General features: G+C 36.9%; 1 protein-coding gene across 8 annotated transcripts in view; it reads right to left on the reverse strand.

The window, feature by feature from the left end:
- RALYL (RALY RNA binding protein like) overlaps nt 1-12,609 on the reverse strand; it is a 722,510-nt gene that overhangs the window by 34,217 nt on the left and 675,684 nt on the right. For 7 of the 8 annotated variants that reach the window (XM_045454722.1, XM_045454725.1, XM_045454718.1 and 4 more), the window contains one exon: nt 4,797-4,969. The exons of the other annotated variant lie outside the window; for it this stretch is intronic. In XM_045454722.1, the coding sequence (XP_045310678.1) occupies nt 4,797-4,969 (173 nt within the window). The remainder of the gene's footprint in view (nt 1-4,796; nt 4,970-12,609) is intronic. 8 annotated transcript variants of the gene reach the window in all.

Here is a 12,609-nt window from a genome sequence, read left to right on the forward strand (position 1 = left end):
TTATGTGAACATTTCATTTCATACATAAAGCAATAGTTTTAGTTACCTTTGCATTTTTTGTAGCACCTCGTTCACACACAATAGGCACCAAATATCAGCTGACTGGATTGCTTCTTGGAAATCAATTTCACTAACTGGATATTTAGAACTGGATGATGAATAGATAGCTCATGCCTTCAGCTTCTCACATGCTTCACAAGGGATACCACCACCTACAGCTGCCCTATTAGCTTATTTTGCTGCATCTCCCTTGCCTCAGACAGAATGCTTGTTTCCTGTTCATTCCTGATTTTCTTTGAGCACCTGCCTGAGCATGTAGATTCTAGCTCTTCTTTCTGACTCCTACTGCGTGTGCTAAAAACCTAATTATATTGTATCCTTGCTGAATCTGTAATAATATCTGCCTTTCTACAAGAGAGTATTTATGCTTTTATTTTCCTTTTTTGGGAGCCATGGATTATTTGGTTCATGTGATCTGGAAAGGAGAAAACAGTGGACACCAGATAGAGCAATTTTCTCTAGAGCAATCACTAGGAGGGACTCCCCAGTCTCCATTTAGATTGCTCATCTTCATTCATTGTTTTCCAAGTCTTGGAACCAAAGTGAGATACTAGAGAAGGATTTGATTCTTCAGGACCCTAAGCTCCCACTTGTAACACAAGGGTTGAGGGAGAAAACCCTAGCATCTCCAGGCAGCAATAGGTCTAATCAGTTACTTTCTGTGTGTTTAGAGTATAAACCATACACCATGGTTTGGATTTATTCCCTTGGCTGCATGATCAACCCTTGCTCCTTCAGATGTGGTGTTCCTGGAACACAGACTCAGAGTAAAGATCAAACAGAATGGATTTTAGACATATCTGATATAATCTTACTATTCTGCTGATAAGAAAGTTGAGACTCAGAGAAGTTACTTGTTTAAGGTGATTCAGTTGGATTGGATAGTGATAGATCTGGGACTAAAACTGGCCATGCTGCCTCTTTCATGGCTGCTGACGTTTGGTAACTGTCTTACTCCTTAACTTCTTTTACTTTATCTGGTATTTGAAGTGATCTCATGCTCAGGTAGATGACCGATTTTGCAGCTGAACCTCGAAGTTCCTTGAAATTTTCATATATGGTGACTTTTCCTCTGAGTCCACTTCCATCACAGTCTCCTATAGATCTTCTTATCTCTTACTTGTCACATGTCTGAAATATCTCAGTCTCCAGTACAATCATCACTTTTCTCATATGCATTTCATTAAAAGAGTTCAAGCACAAACTATATAAATGTAAGTCAAAGGATGATAATCTCTGGAGAGTGAGGAGAGACAAGCATGACCTCCCTTTTTTTTTTTAATTTTTTTTTCAACGTTTATTTATTTTTGGGACAGAGAGAGACAGAGCATGAACGGGGGGGGCGCAGAGAGAGAGGGAGACACAGAATCGGAAACAGGCTCCAGGCTCTGAGCCATCAGCCCAGAGCCCGACGCGGGGCTCGAACTCACGGACCGCGAGATCGTGACCTGGCTGAAGTCGGACGCTTAACCGACTGCGCCACCCAGGCGCCCCACATGATCTCCCTTTAAAGGAATAGGACTATTATTCCCTTTCTGCCTCTATTTTCTCCTTCTCAACCCCTTCCTGTGTTCCTGTCTTCCTTGCTCAGGTTCCCCAACATGATTCATCTAGTTATCTAGTCTTTACTAATGTCCTCAGTGCTCTTTATTTATTGTTTTTTCTTTGCACTTATCTGACAAAAATCCAATTCTGAACATGTTGGCTTTCTCCCTGCTTCTATCAGGGCTGATACAAGTCAATGGAGGAAATCCCACAGCTGGGCTGACCAATGTCTCTACAACAGTGTTTCTTAAAGTGTGGTCCCCAGACTGGTAACATCAGTATGATTTGGGAACTTGTTAGAAATGCAAGGCCCAGACTCACTCAGTCTACTGAATCAGAAACTCTTGAAATGAAATACAACAATATGTGTTTTAACAAGTTTCCCAGGTAATCCTGATACACCATAAAGTTCAAAAAATACTACTGTATCAAATCTTTGTCTTTAACCTCAATTTGCTATTGGTACTAGCTGTCAATCTTTATATGTTTTCTACATCAGTGATCCTCTATGCTTTGCATACTAGCTTCTTTAAATCTCTATTTTCCTCAAATCTGTGGTCCTGCCTGTCTCTCCTCACTCTCCAGGGATCATCACCCTCTGGCTTATATAGTTTGTGCTTGGACTCCCTAAAACACCTGCCATCAAATCCTCAGAGTTACTGCAGTTAGTTTCAGTGCAAGAGTGTTCATTTTCTTTGTGTTGAAGGCCAGCCCATACACCATACCTTTCCCTTTAGCATCAGGAACTTTTTCTCTTCATTCAAGTTCTCTCTCTCCACTGGCATCTTCCACCCAACCTCGGAGCTGTCAGCACAGAGTCTGACCTGGGGCTCGAACTCACGAGCTGTGAGATCATGACCTGAGCCGAAGTTGGATGCTTAACTGATTGAGCCACCCAGGTGCCCGGGGGGTTTTGATTTTAAGTGTCATAAAAGGCCCTGTAGGATTTTAAGCAAGGAAGCAACATTACCTGATATATAGTTTATGAAGATTTTACCTTTCTTGTGTGGAGAATGGAGTGCATGGGCTAAACCAAGAAAATCTGTTCAGCTGTAGTGGAGATGTAACTAAATTTGGGTTATGATTTGGAGGTAGAGTTAATGGGAGAGGATGGAGAGAATCAAAGGTAATCCTAGTCTTTTTGTTTTTAACAACTATGTGGATAATGATGTTGTTAGACTGGAAAGGGATAAGATGACTGGAAAAAAAACCAAGAATGTTTTGTTCATGTTGAGTTTCAATTGTTTATTGGAGATCTATGAGAAGATAGGCATATAAATGCTTGAGTTTAGAATTCTAGGAAGACATCAGGGATAGAAATATAGATTTAGGAATCTTTGGCCTATAGATGACATTTGAAGCTCTAAGGAATCCTGGGAAAGTATGTAGAAAGAGAATGTAGCCTATGACAAAGTTCTGGGCTACTCTAATATTTATAATGAGTAGCCACTTGTATGGCTCAGTTGGTTAAGTGTCTGACTCTTGGTTTCATCTCAGGTCATGATCTCACAATTTGTGAGTTTGAGCACACATCAGCATGCACTGACAGTGCACAGCCTGCTTGGGATTCCTCTCTCCCTCTCTCTCTCTCAAAAAAAAAATATTATTAAATAAATATAAAATATATAAATAAATAAATATAAAATAAATAAAAATATAAATATAAAATATAAATTAAATATAAATATAAAATATAAAATAAATAAATATAATTAATCAATTATTAATTAAATATATAAAAATATATATATATCATGGAAGTATGGAGTGAAAATTTCTAACATAAGAAAATGAGAATGAGCAATTGGTAAGGTAGGATATTTTCTTAGAATTCTCCTAATCAATTCTCAGTCAAATTCTGCTGAGAAGTAAATGAGAATAAGGACAGAGAGGTAACGAATGGAAATGGGAACATGGAGGGCTCCAGAGACCCTGGCAAGAGCAGTCACAATAGAATGGTGAAATCAAAAGTCTGATTAGAATGGGTTGAGGAAATTAAGTTATTGAATTAGAGTCTGGCCTGAGGAGAAGCTGAAAAAGTTGTAAGTTCTTCATTCTAGTCCCTCTCAATAGGTTTCTGAAATCAAAACCATTCAAAAAGTAACCAAAGCCCTTCAAACTGAGGCAGGCTTTTGGAGAAATAAGGGTGGTTATTAAAGACTCATATTTGAAAAGTTTAAATGAAGGTTCCATGCAATTTAAACAGAACTGGAATGTTAAAAAATCAATACAGAGCTCCATAAATGAAATTACTGACAGAGTGGTTACCATGCCAAAACAACGACCACCATGTCAAATTTAGTTAAGTAACAGTAAGTATTGTTAACAAATTGGAATCTGATATTACCTGGGATAAGTCAAGTTTAATATGATCAGTCCACAGAGATATTTGAGAATCGGCAACACACACACACACACACACACACACACACACACACACTCACACTTGCCCTCTCATCATTTTTATTAGTCAATCCCCTTAAAATAGTATGTTTAGTTTCATGGATGATAAAATATGAGAGACTGCATCTTCATCAGCATAGATTTACCAAGTCCTTGGTGTGAGTATATAGGTAAGGGCATCAGAAATGAGTAGTATGATTACAACGTTGGGAAAATAAAACACATAAAGAATCAAGTCTTGGCTAAATCCTTAGCTCATAAAAACTGGTTATCAAGCGGCACTAGCACTGATGATGGCAAACTGGCCATATACCAAGGGTCATCTTAGTCTGCAGACTGTAGTAACAACCGTTGGCCATACAACTAGTAAAGACAATTATCATCACTGAGTGATACTATTGAGTGAGAGAGGGAGCCATGTATCTTCCAGTAGATGGTCATTCGTTGCCAGGATATTATATCCACATGTAGTTCACATATAATTGCACAAATGCAAGATTCCTTTTATGATGGAGCATCCAGAAGAGAGAACCTTTCATTTGGAACTTCAAATATAACTAATCTCATATATAATATTTCAACGGTCCATTAACTTGGTCATATTTTAAGTTGGCAGAAATGTATTGAGCACTTATTATGTGCAAAGCACTGTAGTGATGTTGCCTTACATATATGCATATAAGAAATAAATAACCCCCAGATATTTTATCCTTATTTTAGAATGAATGAGTGGCTGACATGCTGGTGCTGTTACCAAAGTGTGTGAACACCAAATGTTTAGTTCCTACCAGCTCATGACCCCCATCTTCATCGAAGTCCTCCTCTATCCCATCAGTCATCTCTTCTCCATCCGCATCTGGCCCTCCTTCAGCAGGCTCCTCTGTAGAGTGATCTGCATTCTCTGACACACATTCATCTTGGATCAGCTCTATACTCTCTTCCAATTGCTTCTTCTGAGCTTCTGGGGGGGGAGAAAGCAAATGACTACTACCTTGGGTTGCTCATGAGCCATTTGGATAAACCATGAAAAAACAGTCTATGAAAGGGTAAATTCTGTGTGAGGAGGATAAGGTAATTTTATGTTCTGGTTGAATTTATTCAGTCATGTAAATTACGTGCCTAATCTGTGTGCATTTTCATGGAAGTATGTTTACTTTTAAATGGAATTAGCAAAAATTAGGAAATCTAGATGATACTAGTATATAAAGAAATAAATATTTACATAAATAGATGGATCTTTCCAGCTATATATATTCTTTTCTAATAGGGATATACTCTTAGAGGAAAAAATATAACAAAAACAGAGGGTAAAAATCACATAAAACATAGAACTTGTTCACTGTACGAGGGAAGATGAAGAAAGCTCATTGACAAGTTCAAACTTAATTGAAAAAGACAAAAATTCCCCAAGGAAAAAAAGTACAAAAGCACATGTGTTGTCTTTCAGACAACTTGTCTATGTGAACAATAATTTGAAATTTTAGAGTCTAGATTCTAGACTAGACTAGAGTCTGGCAGATATGGTTAACTGCAGTGGTTACGAATAAAATTCTGGTGTTAGATTTACTAACTTTGTTATGCAAAGCCAAAGTGGTTAACCTTTCTTGTGCCTCAGTTTCTTCATCCATATAATTAGGATAACTACTTAACTTCCAGGGTTTGGAATAGTGTTTAGTAGAGTTATTTGCAAATAATAAGTGCTCAACAGATGAAGTTACATTCTACATTAACAGAATTCCCTACAATTACCAGGGTGTGCATGCTCCATTTACAGAAATTCACTCTGATGGGAATTATGCTGACAACATAATAAATATTTCCCCTAGTGGTTGGTTTTCATCTCCTATGAAAATATCAAGAAGCGTTGGGTATTGAATAAACGAGATCAGTTACTGTACCTCCTTCTCTTAACTTATTCCATGTATACATGGCTATCTCAAAAGCTGGGTGATTTTCACTCATTGTGATCATTGTAATTTTATCAGATAATTATCCCATTATTTGACTTGAATTTTAAGAGATGCTACCTTTTAAGCTTATATAGTTATATTTTTATGGCAATAAAGACAGTTTATAGAGCCAAATAAATTGAGGGGTGTTCATTCCTAGTCTTTTTCAAAATGTGAGTTAAAGAGAAAGTAAGCATTGATATACATATATTTTGACTCAGCACAAATCTTTTCAAATACAAGTAACATGTAAATCAACAAACTGATAAAAATGATGTATAAATAAGCAGGTATCCTCTTCTATAAATTGTTTAAAATTGTAATAGTTACTTGTGTAAATACATGTGTTTTTGCAGTTTAATTCTCCAAATAATAAAGTTTATGTATTGAAAATAAGGCAGAAGGATAGGGTTGTGCTCTGGTCCTGCTGTCAGAGGACAGCATTCTAGTTCCAGCTTAGCTACTTGCCAGTGGAATCATGTGCAGTGGGCCTGGCCACTCGGTCAGGTCCTTTAAATGTATTAGGTCAACCTTTCCTCATCTGTATAAAAGCTTTGATTAAAAAAAACCTACCTCTGGGGTTGGCTGTGAGGATTAACAGAGCTTCTATTTTGGAAATGTTTTGCATACTTTGAAGGACTACATAAATGTGTACTGTTACATACAAAAAGGAGACTGTGTGCTCCTCACTGTGAAAGTGTCAGGATAACAACACCAGTAGGCATGGAACAAGAGGGCTGGTAAGATCAGGAATGACTGAAAAACTTGTGGGGCTGAGGCTCCATTTCAGAGGAGGAGAAGAGCTGATAGGTCCAAAAAGGCTAAAAATAATTACTACAGGCATCTTAAAATGACAAAACCTAAGGTCTTTTTCTTCATTTACTTCCCATATATAGACACAGACTATACATTTCATGATGTTTTTCTATCAACTTGTCAGTTTTGCTTTTTTCCACAGATCAGCATAACTACTGTAGTGATGATGTAAATTCTGCTTTTAAAGCTACACTTTTTATCTTCATATATGTGAGTGTACTGATGAAAGCAAGTAGCTTAAATTCCTTCTTCTCTGATGTCTTATCTACATCACTTTTAGCATAGAAAGTCTTATGAAGACTTTAAAGTGATTATTGTAAAACTCAACCAAAAAGTTTAATTGGGAGAAGATTACCCAAGTCTCTGGATTTAAAGGAAGGCAAATCAGGCAAGAGACACAGACACAGACCACATGCTGAACTTAACTGTTACTGAAAATTGCTAGTTTTGATTCATCTCACCTTCTTTCCACCTATCACTGACCTCTGTAGTTCTTGACCTTTAACCTATCTACACATTCATGACCAGCACCAATGTAGAAAAAACTGTGATGGGCAGACTAGTTTGAGCACTGAAGTTTTGAATCTCTGCTGTTGATCACATCCCATGCTCTACCTGATAGCCTCTACTATGGCTGACCCTTTGGACAGCACAATGCATCTGGCAACTCTGGTTTCCATCCTTCAGCCTTTCTCCTTAGAGTGATTTTTGTGTTTATCATTTGACCCCTCCCTTTTTGCCACTCTAGGTTACCACCCGTTCAAAATACCACTGCTGTCATGACCTGGTGCGGATATTTCAGGAATGAGAGAGGAATGGGCATTTGGGATTGGACAATTATTATCCTATACAGTGAAAAATGTATCGTATAACTTTTCCTAAAGCCAGACTTTCTGGATTTTAGGTCATTATGTTTATTCTTTTGTCATAGTACACAACTTAGGATTAATATTATTTTGGAAATTCATTTGGCTTGACATATACATTTCTTCTCTAATAATTTTCAGAAGTATTTGTTCTCTGGAAACCCTCGCTTTTAATGTTGAAAGTAATATTCTTATTTTCCCCCTCTGGAAAATTTTTGGCCAAAGAACCACAGAAGATTTTCAGAGAACCCATGTGGGATCAGAACTTAAAGATGCCTAGCCCTCATTTGGCTTTGTGTATCAATTTGCTGCAGTTATGTTTGAAATCCATGCTGACTCTCCTTATCTTCCTAAACTGAATGACATCCCTTCTTCCCTGATAACCAAAGCCCAAATCAAACGTTGCCTTATAGTTAGCCTACTCTTGTCTTATCCTTCTCTCTGTGGTGTTTAAGTTTCTTTAATACTAGAGCTATTGCCTCAAAAGGTCATTGTCACACTCAAAGGGGATAATATAGATGTTTATCTTCTGTAAAGTGAAAAGTGCAATACAAGTCAGTTATCAAGAAATAGTTTGATTTGCTCTGTACCCCTTACTGAATGCCTTGTGTGTAGAAGAGATAATATAAGCTATTAGAAACGATATAGAATTTAAGATTCATAATTCTGTTAATTACTAATCCTATTAACTATAGCTTTCTTCTCTAAAAGATGAGCATGAAAATAACATCTTTCAGAGAGTTGTTGTATACTCAAATGAGTGTTTTAAAATGTAAAGGCGACACAAACATGTTATCGTAACAGGCTCAAAAATGGTTATTGAGTTGAACCTGTATTATTGCTCTAGGCAAACAGTTTATGTCAAAATGATTCATTACTATTGACCATTAAGCATCTACATTACAAGGACAATTTGGGCTTTGACATGGTCCCTTCCTTTCTGTTTAGACAGACATAATGTTTTAAGTTAGTCTCTGCTTTTTTGTGTATGTTATACAACATACATGCAACTCCTCTGACAGCCAATTTCAAAGGCAATAGTGTTCAATGCAAAACAAAACAAAACAAAACCAAACAAAAAAAACCTAGGACTCATCCTCATTCATCCATTAATTAAGTTGAAGGCTAAATGCATGGAAGACATTATCTGGTTTGAGAAAAAAAACTTTAATTACAATGGCAGTCAATTCATAGCAGTTTAACAGAAATACAATCAACCTGTACTTCAGTAATATGTAGTCATCATAGATTTTTGTCATTACCTCATAAGAAATGTTATATTCGGTAAACAATGATAGGTTCCAGGAATAAAATCGCACATGAAAGCACATCTTGTTTATTAAACTGTTGGTTCACAGTTTAACAGGCAGTTTTGATCCAGTAATTATTTTGTTGAGGTGGAAACAAAGCAGCTTGTTCTATTTTTTATGAATAATTATCTAACTTTATTTCTCCTAGAAACGAGGAGTATTTTTTAGTTTATTTCTGCTTTTATAACATTTTCTTCACCTACATAATTATTTTTTCTGTTTATCACTTTTTCCTTTTTATTGTGAGTGTTGAGCGTATATGTACTATGTATGTGTGTGCATGCCCATTTATGTCTCTACCACTAAAGTTCTTTGGGGAAGAAACATTTTTATTCATCTTTGTAGCCCTGATGGTTCACTCAGAGCCTTACATGCAAATGAAATATCTGCTGAATATATTCATGAATTGTGATGGGACCAAAAAATGAAAATAAATGTGTGGGTGTCAAATTCTTTTCATAGAGTCAGAGTGATTGTTGAATTTGGCACCATGGTTGCAAAAATATGAATCCACAGAGGTTAAAAGAAACATCCTTGTCACATTTTACATGAGAGTCCCATACCATTAAGTCAAATAAAATGCGGGGTCTAAGAGTTTCTTAGAAGATTGTTCCTTTTTACACGATAAGTCTTCAGGAGAAAAAATAAAATGTGAAGTGTGCAAGGACCTATGGGAGGATGGCCGCTTTGGAACACTGGCATCTTTTGGAGCCTCTGCTGAATTCTTTAAGTCTGAATGACAGGTTGGCCATAGGATTTCTTTGGTGGGCAGAGTGAATTTTAGATATTTTTTGAAAGAATGTATTAAGAACCAAAAATCTAGCAGCTATATGCCTAAAAGATATCTCTAATATTACATAAATAAGGATTTCAGGAGGAAAAAAAGGTTATGGCTCCAAGTTAGTGAGTGCTTACAAAGTACTGACCATGAAGCATGCATTAACCACAGGCCTTGAGACATCCTGCAAGGTAGGCCTCTTTATCATTTTCCAGGTGGAGAAAAAAAAGGTGCCTGTGGTCACACAGTTAATGAGCGCAAGTGTTCGAGTTCCCACTTAAGGTTTTCTGTTTCCATAGCCTGGGCTATTTCCTAATATATCTCTAGAAAAAGGCCTAATTTGATAGAGCTTTGGATCTCCTCAGTAACCAGATAATTTCAAATTAAAGAATGAAGAAGTCTGTTTGGTTAGGGGCACATGCTCCAACTAAATAATGGTTATCAAAGGAAAAGAAGTACAAGTGCTAGTTAAGTACTTCTGTTTATGGGAATATGCCTCAGGCTTTAAAAAGCCACGAAAGAAAGGAATTTATATTAAATTTCAATCTTCATATTCAAAACATTTTTTGTATGTCTCATTTCTATTTCATAAGCGATGTATGATATAGAAAACAAGTTAGAATTGTTGGGATATATATTCAAAGTATTTTCATTAAATTCAGTTTGCTGCATAGCTATTATCATTAATATAACTCTGAAAATTGGTTGAGTTGGCAATTAAATTTTTTGATGGGCTGGCTTAATTGATAGCTAATTACTAGCTAAATTGTACTTGGCAGATGGTTGGAAAGAATGTTGATATAAAACAGTCACATTATTCATTAGAGTCAAGCTAGTATTCTATAACTATTGTTTTCGCATACCAGTATAAGCTGTATTTAAAAAAATTCTATATTACAACACCTGTATATAATATGAATTTAACTCAAAGATTTCAATAAATGCTTTTTAAAAAGATACAACGTATTATGCATGGTATTACTAATAATGACGTAAATGAGCATAAAGAAAGTTTCATAGGATAATTGCTTTCACACTAAAATGTCAGTTACAGAAGTACATTCCTGGAGAAAATGATCTCAAAGTTGTTCTCATTGAGTACCCTGGATTGTTAAGGTCACCACAGACTCAATATAAATAATAAAAAAAAATTATGTTTAGGTTTGAAAGAGACAGAGACAGAGTGCAATCCCGGGAGGGGCAGACAGAGAGAGGGAGACACAGAATCTGAAACAGGCTCCAGGCTCTGAGCTGTCAGCACAGAGCCTGACGCAGGGCTTGAACTCACAAACTGTGAGATCGTGACCTGAGCTGAAGTCAGATGCTTAACCAATTGAGCGACCGAGGCACCCCCAATATAAATAATTTTTAAAATTACAGATACATTGTGTTTATTTAAACCTCACAATTTTAAGGAATAGATATTAATTTCCCCCATTTTACTTTTTAAAAAATGTTTATTTATTTTTGAGAGAGAGAGAGTGTGTGTGTGAGCAGGTGAGGGTCAGAGAGAGAGGGAGACACAGAATCTGAAGCAGGCTCCAGGCTCTGAACTGTCAGCACATAGCCGGACATGGAACTCAAACTCACAAACTGCAAGATCATGACCTGAGCTGAAGTCAGACGCTTAACCAACTGAGCCACCCAGGCACCCCAATTTCCCCCATTTTATTTATTTATTTATTAAAAAAATTTTTTTTAATGTTTATTTATTTTTGAGAGAGACAGACAGAGTGTGAGCGGGGGAGGGTCAGAGAGAGAGGGAGACACAGAATCTGAAGCAGGCTCCAGACTCTGAGCTCTCAGCTCAGAGCCCGATGTGGGGCTTGAACTCACAAACCGTGAGATGATGACCTGAGTGAAGTCAGATGCTTAACTGAATGAGCCACAAAGGCACCCCAACTCCTATTTTATAAATTTCAAAATTTATAAATACCAAGTACCACACAACTAGTAAGTTTTAGGATTGGATCTAGTTCTGTTTGATTCTTAAGTATGGGGCCTTATAGATGTCTTGCTAGTGTAAATCTATTTGCCACAAGGAGGATGAATTAAGGAGGAAGCAAACTAGAAGTGGGGTGACTGGCTACCAGGTGAGGCTTTGGAGGATGAAAATGTTCTAGCTGCTTTGTGGTGATGGTTGTACTGCTCAGTAACATACTAAGAAGTCATTGAATTACAGTCTTGGAATGGGTGAGTTTTATGCCCATGCAATAAAGCTGGTAAAAAAATAAGATGAGTTCATTAGAGCAAGTGAGAGATGAGGGCTTGGGTACAGGCAATAGCACTGGCAAAACAAAGAGAAGAGGTAAAAATATGCTAAGGTAACATTTTGCAACACTGGTTGTAGAAGGAACAGAAAATGTTAATTTGGCAATTTGATTCACAGGACTTATAGAGTGGTGATGTGACAGAGACTGGACACAGAGAGTATATTTAGATAAGAAAGTGGGGAAAAAGATTTCTATTTTGAAAGATGGTGATTGAGTTATTACCAAGGACCTTAATGTACCCCTCAGCTCCCTCCTGACTATAGGCTCCAGACCTCTTTTTTCTTAGAGCATTTACTTTAGAAAACTTGGAATTGTAAAGTTTTTTTTATGCCCCTTTGAGATGTAAATCATTTGCAACCTAGGCCTGTCTTTCTTAAAACCTAGAAGTCATCCCCTTGAAATGTAATCATCAAGAAAGATAGTCTCTGTGGGAGAGTAGAAGCTTATCTTCCATAACAGTCAATTAGCAAACACAGATGGCCCAGTCATACCAACCAACCTCTGTACTAATGTCCTCTAATACTTTTCCATTAGCTTACTCCAGCGTTTAAAAATTATCCTGCCTTTTGTTTTAGTAGCATTCAATTTCCACCCCCTACTGCACTAGTC

This window comes from Leopardus geoffroyi, chromosome C3, assembly GCF_018350155.1.
Source record: "Leopardus geoffroyi isolate Oge1 chromosome C3, O.geoffroyi_Oge1_pat1.0, whole genome shotgun sequence".
NCBI classification, from domain to species: Eukaryota; Metazoa; Chordata; class Mammalia; order Carnivora; family Felidae; genus Leopardus; species Leopardus geoffroyi.